The 17,490-nt window shown below is 36.8% G+C and overlaps 1 protein-coding gene across 6 annotated transcripts in view; it reads right to left on the bottom strand.

Annotated features, from left to right (window-relative positions):
- Positions 1-17,490, bottom strand: part of TMEM67 (transmembrane protein 67) — a 71,478-nt gene that overhangs the window by 20,525 nt on the left and 33,463 nt on the right. For 5 of the 6 annotated variants that reach the window (XR_001430230.3, XR_008292742.1, XM_027064233.2 and 2 more), the window contains 12 exons: positions 16,977-17,063; positions 16,650-16,715; positions 14,378-14,534; positions 13,676-13,799; positions 12,059-12,164; positions 9,352-9,408; positions 7,726-7,824; positions 5,858-5,956; positions 5,518-5,604; positions 3,467-3,566; positions 3,237-3,376; positions 788-928 (listed from right to left, as the gene is read on the bottom strand). Coding sequence is in view for 4 of the 6 variants with exons in the window: in XM_027064233.2 (XP_026920034.1) it covers positions 788-928; positions 3,237-3,376; positions 3,467-3,566; positions 5,518-5,604; positions 5,858-5,956; positions 7,726-7,824; positions 9,352-9,408; positions 12,059-12,164; positions 13,676-13,799; positions 14,378-14,534; positions 16,650-16,715; positions 16,977-17,063 (1,263 nt within the window). In the remaining 2 variants the exon portion in view is untranslated. The remainder of the gene's footprint in view (positions 1-787; positions 929-3,236; positions 3,377-3,466; positions 3,567-5,517; positions 5,605-5,857; positions 5,957-7,725; positions 7,825-9,351; positions 9,409-12,058; positions 12,165-13,675; positions 13,800-14,377; positions 14,535-16,649; positions 16,716-16,976; positions 17,064-17,490) is intronic. The other variant, XM_053208471.1, reaches the window with a different exon arrangement.

Consider the following 17,490-nt stretch of genomic DNA (forward strand, 5'->3'; position numbering starts at 1 on the left):
AAATTTCACAAGGGGTACTGGCAATCTGAATGAGATTTAATGATATATAAATAAATGTAAACACTCAGTTGTATTTAAAAAAAAAAAAAAAAAAGGAAATATTAAAAGCAGCTTAACAGGGCCCCTGGGTGGCTCAGTTGGTTGAGCGTCCAACTTCGGCTCAGGTCATGGTCTCGTGGTCTGTGAGTCTGAGCCCCGCGTCGGGCTCTGTGCTGACAGCTCAGAGCCTGGAGCCTGCTTCGGATTCTGTGTCTCCCTCTCTCTGCCCCTCCCCCACTCATGCTCTGTCTCTCTGTGTCAAAAATAAGTGAACCTTAAAAAAAATAATAAATAAAAGTAGCTTAGCTATCCCTATAGTTTATATAAACTAAACACAAAGTCCGTCCTCTGACTAGAAAGCTGCAGGTCTGAAAGACCCTTTGGAGCCCAATGGGTTGGCTCTGACATCAGAGGTTCAAATTCCAGTTCTGTCGATCTCTAACTGCATGACTTTAGCAAACTATTTAGCCTTTCTGCGCCCCAGTGTCCTCATCTATAAAATGAGGATACTAATAGAAACTATCTCTGAGGGCTACTATAAAGATTAAGTTAATATTTACAATGCAATTAATTACCACAGGGCCTGGATCATAACACAATGTGAGCTATTTGCTATTGTTGTTTCCACTGTTACCTTATTTCTGCTGTAGAAACCAAGATTGTGGTCAATATTTGAAGATAATTAGTATGTAAACAGAGTTATAAATATGGAAAGGCAATGTTGCTAAAAAGTATGATCTGTTGTTACCTGTAAACTTCCAATGACTAGCCAAAGAGCAGTAGACACTGCGTATCTTAAAATGCGGCTATAGGGAGCTATATAGCTAGTTGGGCTTCTGGAAAGACTAGAGGATGAGTCCATTAATGCTAAGTTCTTGAATCCTACAACCTGAAGTAAAAAAAAGAAAAATTTAAATAGACATGGATAAAGAAAAAGGCTCTGCTATGAAAATGAGACACTCTTCCCTACCCTTACTTTAAAAAACTAAAATATTTATAAAAGTTTGTACAAACATTAGAAAATCTATATTAAAAATAATTATCCAGGAGTTTTCATTACAAAACAAAATATTTAGTTAGTTCATTTGGAAATCTCTTCAATATGACTAAGGGCCAGATATAACCTTATTATCACACACTGACAAAATTAAAAAATTTCTGTCAAGAAGAATGAAACTTTACTCAGTAAACAGCAATGAACAACTAGCATTTCACACATTTTAAACATATGCCAGGCACTATGCAAAATACTTCTTATACTTTTCAACAGTGGTTTTTGCAAATGTTTTTTGCAAAATGTCTTTTGAAGGAGGTACCTTCTGTGATAAAAGGAAGCCATAGCTGAGTAAGTATAGTCTGTACATTATACTCCTGTCCATGCCTTCCACTCTCATTGAATAAAGGTTCTGGTAAGTTGTTTTTTTTTTTTTAATTTTTTTTAAACGTTTATTTATTATCGAGACAGAGAGACACAGAGTGTGAGCAGGGGAGGGGTAGAGAGAGGGGGAGACACAGAATCCGAAGAAGGCTCCAGGCTCCAAGTTGTCAGCACAGAGCCCGACGTGGGGCTCGAACTCACAAACTGTGAGATCATGACCTGAGCTGAAGTCAGTCGCCCAACCAACTGAGCCACCCAGGTGCCCCAGTTCTGGTAAGTTTTACAGTAAAGAAATCTACATGACTTTATTGAATCCAATGCTTTCCAAATGTGCTCATCTAAAAAAATTCTTTTTCATATAACACCTTTTAAAGCTCTACAGAACACTCTTAACAAACAAAACTATACATGAATTTTTGAAAAATCATTCATATGTCTTAGAAATACATATATTTTCCCAGCTTAAAAAAGGAAAGAAAGGGAAAGGAAGAAAAGAAGGAAAAAGGAAGGCAGACAGACATGAGTTAGTAATTCATATCTAACTTTATTTAAGCAGCTAATTCCTGAGAAAATCTATTACCCACATAAATGGTTTTCATAGTTCAGTTTCCTATTCAGTACTGAATACTTCCTTTAATAATTCCAACCAGATCCATGAAATAGCTGCAAAGGCATCATAAGCATCACCCATTCTCTGTCCATAGTGCAGCTCTCAGCACTGAACGTAGCCCACAGCAAGCATTCAATGATAATTGGTTGAAAAACTTCACCTGTGATAGTGGTTCTGCTGCAGAATTCTAATTCTAGTAAGAATGTGACTGAGAAAGAAAAGTTTTTTGTTTTGTTTTGTTTTGTTTTCAAAACACAGATAACTAGACCGCAGAGCTACTGAGTCAAACATAATCTCTAGGGGTGAGACCAGGAACAGATATTTTGCAAAAGCTTCCCAGGGGATTTTGATACAAACCAGTAGTTTAAAAACGGCTCCTGGGGCACCTGGGTGGCTCAGTCGGTTAAGCGTCTGACTTTGGCTCAGGTCATGATCTCGCAGTTCGTGAGTTTGAGCCCCATGTCAGGCTCTGTGCTGACAGCTCAGATTCCAGAGCTTGCTTCGAATTCTGTGTCCCTCTCCCTCTCTCTCTGCCCCTCCCCTGCTCATGCTCTTTCTCTCTCAAAAATAAACAAAACAAAACAAACTGCTCCTTACCTAGAGTAATCAAACTGAAAGAGACAGAGTAGAATGGCAATCGTCAGGGGCTGAGGAAGGGGTATGGGAAGTTGTTGTTTAATGAGTACAGAATTTCAGTTGTGCAAGATGAAAAGAGTCTTAGGGGCTGGTGGCACAACAAGATGAATGTACCTAATGAGACTGAACTACACACTGAAAAATGGTTAAGATGGTAAATTTCATGTTATGTGTATTTTTTTTTTTTTAATTTTTATTTTAGAGAGACAGAGAGATAGTGAGCAGAGGAGAGGGGCAGAGGGAGAAGGAACCTTAAGCAGGCTCCATGCGCCGCACAGAACCCGAAGCAGGGCTCGATCCCACAACCCTGGGATCATGACCTGAGCTAAAATCAAGAGTCAGACACTCAACAGACTGAGCCACCCAGGCGATTTTTTGTTTTGTTTTACATGTTATGTGTATTTTAACAAAGTTTTTAAAAGCCACTCTTTGTAATGGCTTGATAACTTTAGAAAACTTTAGAAGACTTCCACTGATGTGAAAATGTAGCTGGAAAAAAAATGTAGCTGGAATTACATGAAATTAATATATATGAGGCACACAGAAGTCACACACAATTACAAAAGTTCATACCTCCAAAAAAAAGAGGACAGTAAGTATTTGGAAGAGTGGATTAATTTTTCTCACAGTTTGAATTTCATTCCATTCATTTGCTACAAAATATGTTCTCCATATGCTCACAGGAACCATGGCACTGCGAACACCGCCCTCACCTGGTCAGAGAGAGAAAATAAGCAAGAGGGTTTCATCTTTGTTCTGAAAAAGCAGCAAAAGCATTTTGGTACAATGGTTATTTCAGTTACCTTCAACAGCTTTCAGAACCTTTCCTTTAGGTCGCTCCCAGTCAATAAAGAATATATCTATGGTAATCTGGGACATAAGCTTATGCAAAAATTGCAGAGCCTGAAAATGACAAACAAAACATTTGAAATGTATCCATGCTTATGGAGGGGCACCTGGTGGCTCAGTTGGTTAAGCGGCTGACTTCAGCTCAGATCACAATCTCATGGTTTGTGAGTTTGAGCCCCATGTTGCAATCTATGGTAACAGCTCAGAGCCTGGAGTCGGCTTCAGATTCTGTGTCTCCCTTTCTCTCTGTTCCCTGCCCCCCACACTGTCTTTCTCTCTCTCAAAAATAATATGTAACATTTAAAAAAACCTGCCTATGAAAATAATGATGATTTTTTTTAAGAAACAAATATACTTAATCACAAGAATATACAATACACAATGACAAAGTTATAATATCATTATGGGATCACTAGAAGCTCATCAAGTAACATGGAATCAACAAATTCACAAAATTTTTATACACATTAATTTGCCCTCCTTTCTTCTTTCTTTAAAATAGGGATATGAAAAAAGTAGACATACTACCTTCTCCTCATACAGAAGCCAGGCATAATTGACTCTCTTTCCCTAGGTTTCCAAAAGCACACTTTATTTTCTGGATCATCTGATTTCTTTATGAGTAAAGGTATTTTTCAACTGTAATTTGCTGTCTTAATTAAAGTTTTAAGATGCCTTTACTGTCTATTTCTGGTATTGAGATTGCTAATTTTTAAAAGTGTGTTGTTGAAACACATCTTTTTCATTTTAACATAAGTAATATGTTTAATTTGGGGCGTTCTTCCTAGTAGAAGCATTATTTATCAAAGAATACAAGTGTTAAGTATGACATGATTCCTTCCTTCAAGAAGCTCACAGATCAGTGGGAAAAGCAGACACTAATAATCATAGTACAACGGGATGAGATCTACCAGAACCATGTTAGACAGCTTCCCGTACATTGATAGAACAATGAAATAGGGAGAGGAGACGCCATGAGAAGAGGAGGAAAGTAATATGGAGACAGAAAAAAGAAATTCTAGATTTCAGCACTTTATCCAAAGTGGTACCTTTTATTGTCCACTAAAGACATAAAATTCATGCCTAAAGGTATTGTGAATGCACCATCAGACTTCAAAAAGAAAAGTCATATAATTAAATATCACTTTATCAAATTAATATAACTTGTATTAATTCAAAAATATGTATGGCTTCTTATGAAAATTATTTAAGTCAGTTTTTCAGAATGAACTACCTATTATAAATAAAAGTAGACTTTCTTGGTAAAATAAAATAATTCGTGCTTTTTTTTTTTCTTTTAATGTTTATTTATCTTTAAGAGACAGAAAGAGAGAGCACACAATACACGAGGGAGAGATAGAGGGAGAGGAGAGAGAGAATCCCAAGCAGACTCCACACTGCCAGCTTGGAGCCTGACACAGTGCTTGATCCCACAAACCACGAGAGCTGAACTGAAGCTAAGAGTTGAACGTTTAAGCAACTGAACCACCCAGGAGCTCCTTAAGTATTTTAAATAAGACTGATTAGAGGGGCAGCTGGGTGGCTTAGTTGGTTAAATGTCTGACTCTTGGTTTCGCCTCAGGTCATGATCTCACAGTTCATGGGATCAAGCCCTGCATCAGGCTCCAAGTGCTGATGGAAAGAAGCATGCTTGGGATTCTCTCTCTCCCTCTCTCTCTTTGCCACTCCCTGACTCTTTCTCTCAAATTAAAAAAAATAATAATAATAATAAATAAATAATAAATTAAAAATAAAATCAAACTAAATTTGGGGCACCTGGCTGGCTCAGTGGGAAGAGCAGGCAACTCTTGATCTCAGGGTTGTGAGGTCGAGCTCCATGTTGGGTGTAGAGATTACTTAAATAAATAAAACTTTAAAAAATAAAAATAAACAAAAAAAGTAAAATCACACTAAATTTTACACCAAAGATTTTCAAAGCATTTTAAAGACTTATGAGTTTATCAGCAGGTTTTTTAAATTCAGGAACCTGTCCTTTAAAACTTACCTTCAGAGCAAAAGCACATCCCACATAAGTAACAAGACGTTCTTCCTGAGCTGGCACTGGTAGCAAAACAGAGATAGATTTCTGTGCCTATGATATAAATTACACTGTTAAATATGACCATACAGGGTTTTTAAGAAGCACAATTTATAAACCAAAGAAAGCATAAAAGAGGTAGGTGGTGAGACTCAGTAAATACCATATTCAAGGAATCGGGAGTTCATCACTTGCCTCACTCAATTCTCTTGATCAGAAATATCCCCAAATAAAGATAGTTCCTCTATAAAGACAGCCTCACTTATTCAGGTATGAACATTTAGGTTAAATTGAGAAACTCACGTACTTTGAAGAAAATAAGCCAATATAGACCTGTTCCCACAGTGATGATGAAGAAAACATTGGCCAGATCACCAGCATAGTACACCAAGAATTTCATAACTGTCTGCAATTTAAAAAGAGAATTATAGCGGTTATAGACTCAATCTATTTATACTATCACTTTTAGTAACCTATTTTCTACCCAGTTTCTCAAGTTTAAAGCCTGTGTCATGTATCTATAGATTATTCAGTTATAAAGCCCAACTGTGGACACCTCCTGGGTTCCTTTGAATCTGTACCTTTCAGTCCATTACCAACATTGTTTTACTCAACCCGGCTTATCTTTTTGCTATCTAAGAAAGTTACATTGCTTCCTAATTCTCTTCTAGTTTGGAGCCCTTTACCCCAATCAGTCCTTCATACTACCACCAGAGTTAGCTTTCTAAAATCTAAATTGGAAAAATTAAATGTAAATTGGATTGTGTCACTCCTTTTCCTAAAAATGTACAATGACTCTTCACTAGAGTATAAATTCCAGACCCATAAAGTCCTTCACAACCTAGACCAAAATGGACTTTTTAAACTTCATATGCCAGTTCCAACCACTCCATGATTAACTTGCATTTGAATTATTTTGTGGAATGAAATGGGCATTGCTTATTGTTCCATCAAATATTCTTTCTTCTCTGTGGCAAACTCTCATGAGGTCTGAAAGTAGAGACCCAATCTGTCTTTGCTCACTATCACATCCCAGCACCTGGTAGTGTTCTTGGCAATCAGAAAGCAGGTCCTCAGTGACTATCTGTGGAATGCTCAGATAACCCAACCCACCCTAAAGTTCACTTCTCTGGAAAGCCTTTCTAACTATTCCAAACAGTAAACCAAGCGCCTCTCCTCTGATTCCTTGGCACACTGGCTTTGGTGTGGGGAAGATGTATCAGTACAAACAAGTTACTATGTTGCCTTTCTCAGGTAACTCATCAGCAAAATGGAAATAAATACCACCTATTACTGAGTTGTAAAAAATTAAATGAGTAGAAAGTTTATTTCACTTCTGCCACAATTTCATTCTGTGTAAAATGGGAATGATAATAATAGTATCTAATCTCATAGAGCTATTGTGAGGATTAAATAAATTATATAAATAAAGGTTTAAAAAAGTGCCTAGCATACATTCAATAAATGTTAGATAAAAATAAAAACAAAGGTAAATTAAAAACGACTATATGAGATGTAAAACTATAAAGTTAATAGAATAAAACCTGGGAGGATATCTTTGTGATCTTGAGACTGGGAAGGTTTTCCTGAAAAATATTCCAGAGGCACATGAAAAACTAATCAATGTGACAATATCAAAATTAAGAGTCTCTGTTAAACAAAGTAACACATAGATAAAGATAACAGATGGGTCATATTTGGAGGACATATTTCAACATCAAAAACCAAAAGGGGATTCATATTTAGAAAATACAAAAAACTACTTTAAATCAACGAGAAAAACCAGAAACCAAATAGAAAAATTGGCAAGGGATATAAACAGGCAGTTTACAAAAAGGGAAACCAAAATGATTAATAAAGGCTATGAAAAGCAGAGAAATGAAAATGAAATCAACAATGACGTACTACTTGCACTGCCAGATTGGCAATAAATGGAAACGCTGGAAAATACCAAGCGTTGGTGAGGATGTGTGGAAATAAGAACAGCACTGCGGGTGGGAGTGTGGACCGGCACACAGCAATGTGGGAGGAAAATGCGGTGTGCACACACCTCTTCTGGTTATATACCCCAGGGAAACAAGGCAGTGTTTTACTCATTCTCCAGCTGTATCTTAAAAGAAAGACACAAAATAGTCAAAAGATGAAAATATACTTTAAAAACTCCTGAGATCATACCTGTAAATCAATCATGGGACTCCCAATGCGCCTCTTCCATCCTGCTGTCTTCAAAAGAGATGATAAAACAGCCAGCCCACCCAAAACGCCTAAAGCAATCTAAAAAAACACAACATTTTGGAATATATGTAATTTCCCTCATCAATGTTCAAATATGCAAATAGAGTAAAGAAATGCTAAAAAAAAAATGGTGGATAGAGGCCAAGTTGAAGGAACTCTTAATGGCCAAATCTAGGACAATTTGACCAAGAAGATAGATAGTAATGAATTATAATCATTAGAATAAAATAAATATCCAGGAATCTATACTGATTTAAAGAAATCACTGAATAGGGGCACCTGGGTGGCTCAGTCAGTTAAGCGTCCGACTTTGGCTCAGGTCATGATCTCATGGTTTGTGAGTTTGAGTCCCGCGTCAGGCTCTGTGCTGACAGCTCAGAGCCTGGAGCCAGCTTCAGATTCTGTGTCTCCCTCTCTCTCTCTCTGCCCCTCCCCTTTTCATGCTCTATCTCTGTCTCCAAAATAAATAAAACATTAAAAAAAAATTTTTTTTAAAGAAATCATTGAATAAATAAATCCATGTGGGCAAAGGGACAACTTCTTCTAGAATTCCATTTAACAAACATAGAAGAAATGAAAAATAGAAAAAAAAATTAAAAAAAGAGAAAAATCACCATCAGGCAGATGTCACGGTAATACTTTTTATAGATAAGAATCATCACTAGATACTAAAATCAGAGACCAAAAGGATAATGAGAAGCAGGATATTTGCATCCTCTCAAACTCTCTCTCCACAAGATACTTATTAATTACAAACAAGAAAATACTATTTGGAGAACTCTGCATATAGCACCTTAGACATGATCCAAGTTAACATCATTAGTAATAAGACATCCTGACATCATGTACCTTCTGATATGATGCACTGAGAAGGGCACAACATCATATCTGTAGTATCTGTATCAAAACTTGATTTAATTATGAGAAAATATCAGACAACCCCAATTGAAGGTCAAAATAAATAACCAGTACTCTTCAAAAGTGTTGGGATGGGGTCATGAAAGACAAAGAAAAATTGAGGAACTGTCACAGATTAAAGGAGACTAAGGAGACATGATCACCAAAAGCAAAAGCAATTTGGGTCCTAAACCAAAAAAAGGATAGTGAGAGGCAGGTGCCTGAGTGCCTCCGTTGGTTAAGTGTCCGACTTCAGCTCAGGTCATGATCTCACGGTTCACGAGTTCAAGCCCCGTGTAAGACTCTGTGCTGACAGCTCAGAGACTGGAGCCTGATTCAGATTCTGTGTCTCCCTCTCTCTGCCCCTCCCTCGTTCACACCCTGTCTCTCTCTCTCTCAAAAATAAATAAACATTAAAAAAAAAATTTAAAAAAAGGATAGTGAAAAAACTTATGAAATTCAAAGGATATGCAGATCAGTTAATAGGATTACATCAATGTTAATGCCCTTATTATGATCACTGTACTATGGTTATGTAACAGGTGAACATTAGGGGAGGCTGGTTGAAGGATCTATCGCAGAACTATTTTGACAACTCCCTTGTGTACTTAAACATTTTTTAATTAAGAAATATACTGTAAATATTTTAGCAAGTTAAAACAAACTCACATCTGTCTGGACTTGTGCTTCTCCTTGATTCATTTCATATTTGACTGAGAAAGAAACCTGAAATTTAAAACAAAGTAAATTAGCCATACTGAAATTATGTAACACAAACCTACTTTTACTATAAAGATATATTTGTTGGAGAAATGCCTATTTTTAATCTATCAGTATTTTTAGAGTTGACCTTTATTTATATATAAGTGGAAATACTCTGAGGAATTGTTCATGCTGCTTTAAATATACCTTTTAAACACACATTGAAGAAAGAGGGGTTCATTAGGAGCTCATTTAGGTTCATTAACAGCAGTCAAACCAAACTAATGATATTTCATTTTCTGATAGGTGTCTGTAACTGAGGAATGTGACAAATCTTGTGTAGCAAGAATTTAGCAACTAGCTAAACAATCACACCTTAGAAGGCATTAATCAAAGGGCTGAACAAGAATCTTAGGGATACCACTCTATTAAGAGACAAGAAGAGAAAGAGAAACCAGTAAAGGGTAGAGAAACAGGACTGTGAGAGGCAGAAGAGGCGAGATACCGAAGTCTTATCAAGATAACAGAATAGAGGTTCAAGAATATGTCTGGAAATACAATGTCAAATATTGTATGTCAGGTTAAAGAAATAAAGCCAGTGTACGTGGAATTCGTTGCTGACCTTTAAGCAAGAGGTTTTCAAAGACACAAAATGGCAAGAGCTAGACTGCAAATGATGAAAGAGTAAATGGCTGGAAAATCAAGGAAAGATATATGATAGCAAGCTAAAAAGCTGGCAGAACTGAGGAAAGATTTTATTGTTTGGTTGTTTTACTGTATTTAAGACAGGAGGACTTGATAGTTGTTACAGGCAAAGGAAAGGGGCCAGCAGAGAAGCTGGCTGAATAAGGGAAGAGCGGTGAAACAGGATGCTGGAGAAAGTACTACACACAAGCACAGGTAGAAAATTAAGTAAGGAGGAAGGGCACTCTGTTCGTAAAAATCGGAGCAAGAGACAGGAAGGATAATGAAACAGAGATGCTGAAGTATTACAGAGGAAAACTGAGGGCATTCATCTGAGGGCAAATCTGAGGGATGCTCTTGATCTGCTCAGAAAACGTGAGGGAAAGTTATTTGCTGTTGGTGAGAGAGCCAAGACGTAGCTGAATGCTTCACTAATGTAGAATTTTTGCAACACCTCTCATGAAAAATTAAGAAATGATAAAAGAACTGTACATTCTATACTTAGAAGGAATCTGAGGTGGACTTCATCAGTATAGTTTCATCATTCTCGCAATTCTTTTTGTATCTATTATTTTCCAATTTATCAAGACTTACTTTGGAATATTTTAAGCAAATAAAAAGATTGTTAAAGAAAAGACCCAGAAGTGTTTTATCTTAAAATAAATATACTCTTGGTTACCCAGGAAATTTTATTATTTTTTTTAATTTTTAAAATTTATTTATTTTGAGAGAGAGAGACAGACACAGAGAGACAGACAGAGAATCTCAAGCAGGCTCCACGCTGTCAGCACAGAGCCTGACGCAGGGCTCCACTTGGGGCTCAACACAGAGCTTATCCGACTGAGCCACCCAGGTGGTGTCCCTAACCAGGAAATTTTAAACCAGGCAGCCTTGTTGTTACTAAGTGAGTTTCTGGATTTTCCTCTCCTCTTGTTATGGTGCATATGAGCACAGGCAATGGAAACTAATTTTAACGTCCAATTCGGTCATACAAATGAGGAGGTAAAATCTTTCAGAGAAGAGTTATGTTATGTGCCTACTTTTTCTTTAATGGCAGCCTGAATCTAGTAGCAGCTGAGTACAAATACAATACAGAAGCCAAAAGTAGCCAAAATTCAGAAAAGTAAAATAGTAGAAATTAAAAGCTATTAGTGAGGTTTGGAGGTAGGGAATGCTTAAATACCTCTCATGTTTCCAGACAGGGAAGGGAATGGCCACTTAATCTCTCTGAGGAAAAAGTATAGAAGGATTACCTCTGGTTTTGGTCTCTCTATCTCTGTCATGTACCACTCCTCAAAGCAGAGATGCTTTATCTGACTACTCGTGAGGTTGGGAGGAGGAACTGAGCCTTCTCCAGGCTCATTCTCTGGCGTAGCCTGTCTTCAGAGTGTACGAGGTCTCTATTCCATTCACAGGCCCTCCCAGGCAAGGGAGGCCTTTAGTTCTGCAGTTAACTTTGAGTTGGGGAAATAGTAGGAAGCCAACCTGGCTGCAGGTCCAAACTATTCTCTACTTCCCTTTAGCACTACTAGTTATAAACTACTGATGATTTGAATCTTTCTACCTGTCAAAGTGCATTTTCATCAAGTGAGCAAACCTGATGAGAAGAGGAACACATATGCCTGCTGAAAAGTTCGAGTTTCTGCTTTTATTAGCCAGGGAAACAAAATCTTAGTGCAAGCAAGTTGGCAAAAAGGACAGAGACAGACACTGCATATTTCAGGATACCCCCGGGATCCTGAACAGGGATGCCCAATTGTATCCCTGGTGATGGGTGTCTAGATAAAAACTCAATTCTTGCTTTTTTACTTGAACGATCTGTAAAGAACTCACCTTTACCGTTAGTAGTAAAAAGTAATTAAGACTTGACTATATTTAGTGCAGTATTTTTTTTTAAACTTAAAAAAGAACTAATAACCTTTGACCATAATGTAAACTGCATCAGTATTACGTTAACACATACAGAGCCACTGAATAGCATGGCACTCACCTTCACAGACTGGCTGTTGGGATCTTTGATATCAATGTCGCTGTAGGCAATGGTAATTAAGGGAGGGTAAATGTTTCCATTTTTTGTGTTGGGCACAAGGTAGATGCTGTTTATAATAAAATACATTTTTAGTTATAAATATATCTAAGTCCTTAAACATACAGCTGACTTACTGTTGTTGTTGTTGTTTTAATGTAATATGGATAGTCTTGGTGATCTCAGAATCAACCAGTTAATAAGGACTAGGGTCAAACAAACTAATGGTAACAACATAAGCTATCTTAAGTAGTCAAAACTTTAATATTAAAATATGCCGTCTGAGACAAATTAGAAGCTGTTCGCGATCTAGGTCCTATGAAGTTTACAAGGGAAATCACTGAAGTACTATGAACCATCTTTGAGGAACAGTCAAAAGTGAAGTGTTAAACGAAGCCTAGGAAAAGACAGATAACACCATAATTTTCAAAGGAGAAAGATGAATTCTTAACAAAATAATGCATGTCATATCTAGTGCTGTTTATAGTACATAATGGAACATATTTTGCTGAATTCAATGCATGAATATAGTTTGTAAATTCAAAATGCCAAATGCTAGGGGCCAGTGTGGTTTTACCATAATCAGGTTAGGCCTGACTAGGTCCAATTTCATTTTTATCAGTGACACTACATTAGTAGATTGAGGGGATGCTAAAAAACACAGTATATTTGGACTTCAGCAAGATACATGATAAAGCTTCTATACTGCCTGTACCTCATAAGATTGCTATGAAAAACAGAATGAAGTAACAATGAAAAAATGTATATGGATATTGAAGTGCTTCAAAGTGCCAGACTCATGTAAAATGGCGGTGTTGATTCTTGCCAGTGTAGTCAATGTACACATCAAAAAATATTAGAGTGGGTGAGGTGCCTGGGTGGCTCAGTCAGTTAAGTGTCCGTCCGACTTCAGCTCAGGTCATGATCACGCAGTTCATGAGTTCAAGCCCCACATTGGATTCTGTGCTGACTGTGCAGAGCCTGGAGCCTGCTTCGAATTCTGTGTCTCCCTCTCTCTCCCTCTCTCTCTCAAAAATAAATAAACGTTAAAAAATACATATATCAGAGTGGGGAAAGTCAGTTATGATCTAGAGGTAGGAATCTCACACTTAAAAACAGAGAAATAAGGGCTACAAGGCACTATTCTAAGGTAGGATCATCATTAAGATTTCCTAGGAAGAGGGAGGTGTTGATAGTTAATCTGGGTCAAGGCAGTAGCTATGAAAGGAAATGAAAACCCAGGGGCCTACCCATTAAACCACTGGGCAGGCTCCTTCTCACATTCCCATTTCAGCCCACTGCTATTCAGTTCCCCTCCGCCTCCCAACCCATTCTAATTCAGCAGGGCTAGAGTGTGCATTCTGACAAAACTCCTCAGGTTCTTCAACAGAATTCTCCCCCTGGAGCTCCTCACTTCTACTGGTGTATATACCAGTCTACACAGATATCTAAAAATCTCTATGTATTGCTGCAATTCAGTTGTCCTTATTGTTTTCATCTGATGAGTACCAGTAAACACTTTCATTATCACATTTTCCCATACACTCCAACCTTAATTTAGTACAACAAATGTTTGCTTACCTCAGTGATATTTGGGTAGCAATTCGAGTTAATCTTGGCTGACTTCCTAAGTCATTTTCCCGTCCACTTAGTGCATCCACTAAGAAAATGCGCCGAGTCAGAAGCCACTTGCCGGGGCTACTGTCTTTTATCATAAAAAGAAAAGAAAAAGATGGCATTAAAAAATACCTTGGTTCTCAAGAAGAAGTTACAGAATAAATTTAAAACACAGAATTATACATTGTGTTTTAGATAAAATGATTGCACAAACAGCTATTGCTGCAAGAAATTCTTGGTAATAGCTTTCCTGACCTCACTTGAATGTCTTCTGATTGTTTGGACTTTCATCAGTTTGGAAGGATTTTCCCTGCAAATTACCTGAATAAGAATTTTATAATATGAGGACAAAATAAATGAACTTGTCTGAAAAGCAGCTTGAGAACAGCTTGAAGAAGCCCCAATTTACAGTTCTACTACTTTTTCTCAATTTACATGTTAGCAATAATATTTAATTTCTTAACAGTAAGCCTCATATGTTTGGCAGAAATTTCTAAATATATCAGCAGTCTTATTGTTTTACTTCTTGGCAGACTATCTAAAACCATATAATAAGAGAAAACCCATGACCTTTTTTATAACCCATGGTTTATTAAATTATCATGAAGGTTGACTTATTTATTGGTTTTCAGCTCAGAGAGAGAATGGTATATATGGATATCTTACCTCGGTTTACAAATATTTTATTGTGCTGAAGATTTAGGTTTAACACAGGCACAGCCCAAACATACTGGTGTTGATTTTCATCAGTATATTCAAGGTACACATCATAAAATATAGGAGAGGGAAAGTCGGTTAAGATCTTAGAAATAGGAATCTCACACTGGAAAATAAAAAATAAAAGCAATGAAAATTAGAAAGCATATTTAATCTTTCAAAGTGTTTTTTGGGGGCGCCTGGGTGGCTCAGTCGGTTGAGTGTCCAACTTCGGCTCAGGTCATGGTCTCACAGTTCATGGGTTTGAGCCCCGCGTCAAGCTCCGTGCTGACAGCTCAGAGCCTGGAGGCTGCTTCGTATTCTGTGTCTTCCTCTCTCTGCCCCTCACTACTCATACTCTTTCAAAAATAAAAATAAACGTAAAAGTGTTTTTTAAGCTTTTAAAATATCTTTAAACTATCTTTTTAATATGCATTCCCATGAACCTTCCAAAACATGAATACTTCAATATGATTCTTTTTAAGGATCAAAAGAACTAAAAGTAAAGAACTGCTTGGTTCTTATTCTACAACACAGCTGGAGAAGGTATGCCTTTGTTCTCAACAGTAAGTGTACATCAGTGAAAAAGTTTAAAAACTACTGTCCTATAGAATGAGGTCTTAATTCTTTCTCCTGACGTACAGTGTAGTCTAAGATTTGGCTTCCCTTAACAGAACCAGGCTTATCTCCCACTGCTCCCTACCAGTCTATGGTCCATTCATACCAACCTAATGCAGTTCCTAAATATGCTATGCTATTCTATGTCTCTCTGACATCACAAATGTTGCTGCCTGATATTCCCTTCCCCACTGTGTTTCCTGGCAAACTCATATTCATTCTACAAGACTAAATATCACTCATTCTGAGAAGCCTTCCAGTACCTCCCCAGGAACTGCTAATGACTCCTCTTTTGTGTCAATATGGTACTTTGTACACACCGCATTCTACATTCTTTGCGATTCTTTGTCTATATAGTATTTTCTCTGTTAGGCTGTGAGCTACTTCAGAGGCAGCCCGGTTCAATGGAAAAAACATGGTTTTTAAGTTTAACAGAACACCAGTTCCACAATTTACCTGCTACAAGACCTTAAGTCAATTACTTAATCTCACTGAGCACCATTTCCTCATCTATGAATGATATGTATAATAACGATACGTATCTCACATAGTTATTTCATGGATCAAATGAGATCACAATGACAAAATGCTGAGCATCCAGCAGCAGGCATTTAACTAGTGTTGATTCTCCTGGTTCATAGTAGACACATAATAACATTCCTTTTTTTTTTTTTGATAACATAAGTCATTTATAATAAAAGTAAATTCACGTTCATGATAGAGGTTTGGAAACTATTACTATTTTGTTTATTTTTGAGAGAGAGACAGACAGACAGAGCATGAGCAGGGGAAGAACAGAGACAGAGGGAGACACAGAATCCAAAGCAGGCTCCAGGCTCTGAGCTGTCAGCACAGAGCCTGACACGGGGCTTGAACTCACGAACCGTGAGATCATGGCCTGAGTCAAAGTCAGATGCTTAATCGACTGAGCCACCCAGGTGCCCCTGAGGTTTGGAAAATAATAAAATAAATAAATAAATAAATCACTTGCAATCCCACCATCCAGAGATAACCACTATTAAAAATGTTTATTGTCTTCCAATCTGTTTTCCATGATAGTTTTCATTGTAGTTTTGACAAAAGTGGAATCACAGTTTTGTTCTATGGTGTATGTATATGCATTTTATCAAGAAGTATTTCTGTAGACAAGTGAATGTCTGTCTTTCAGAAGTTTAATGGCTCATAACATTCCTTTATACCATACTGTAAATACTGTAATTTCAAAATGGGTTACCAAAGGAAGGAACTGTCAGGGAGGGTAGAAGGGAGAAAAGTATGGAAGGAAAGAAAGAGGCATTTTGATTTATTAACTGGGGGGTAGAGAGAGGAGGGAGTAACATTTTTATTAGTCACTAAATATAATATTTTCACTTTATTTTAAAATGCTCAGAAGAAAATATCATTTTATATGCCTAAAAGTAAATAAATAATAATTATGAAAATCTAATATTATATGATTTTAAACGCTATAGATGACAAGGTAAGACTTTCCACACCCAAATAATAAAAAACTGTATCAGTCAGTGAAATTATTCACTACTATTAAAAACATTTTGAAATTCAAAGATCATCCCAATATTGCTGATGTGAAATCAAGTTAAAATATAGACTAGTCCAAACTTACGTTTTGGTGATAGGTTGTTCCAAAAGAATAAGCAGCATTCAGTCTTGTCTCTGTGTCTGGACAAAGCTAGAGCAAAACAATACAAATGCTAAATATCTCAGAATAATGTTTTATTTGCTTATAGTCAAGAATTCTTAAACCCCTATACAACATGTTTTATGTAATACTTCTTAAAGTAGTTTTAAGAAATTCCCATTTAAAACACAATAAAAAAAATCAACGTAGCCATGCAAGTTAATTTAGTAAACATCTAGTCTTTTCCTTATCTTTGCTGAGGCAAAAATAAGGCACATTAGGTAGGAATTCTTTAGCTAGAAGTATGCTCACCTGTAAAACACCTCCTTCTAATGTCTGCCACTTGAGAAAATTCCCTCTTACATCATAGGAAGCAGCAATAAACTTCAGTTTTCTATTCTGATTAAATAAAAACAAGAATAAAATGTTACATACTCTAGAAGCAATGCAGTATTCTATTGAGAAACGTTCATTACTGACTGATCCTTTCTTTTTCCAGAGATCAAATATCAAATTCAACTGTCTTTACTTTGAAGCAAAATTAATCTAAGTATCTTTATAATTAAACGCACCTAAAATAAATGAACTGGTTTTTTTTGCATTAAAACTATTATCCCAGAATTGAGAGGCAATGCCAGTGACAAGTAACTCCCTTCAAAACTGTTAAGTATGTGTGTGTGTGTTTGTGTACAAGAGGGGGGGGTGAGCAGGCACAAGAATATTCCATCATTCTAGAAGGTTAAAAAGCTGAAGGTAAAAATTTTGACCTTAGCACAAAAATTTATGCTAAGGAAATGGCATAGATTCCAGTCAGTCTTTGGAAGCA

The sequence above is a fragment of the Acinonyx jubatus genome, chromosome F2, assembly GCF_027475565.1.
Source record: "Acinonyx jubatus isolate Ajub_Pintada_27869175 chromosome F2, VMU_Ajub_asm_v1.0, whole genome shotgun sequence".
Taxonomy (NCBI): domain Eukaryota; kingdom Metazoa; phylum Chordata; class Mammalia; order Carnivora; family Felidae; genus Acinonyx; species Acinonyx jubatus.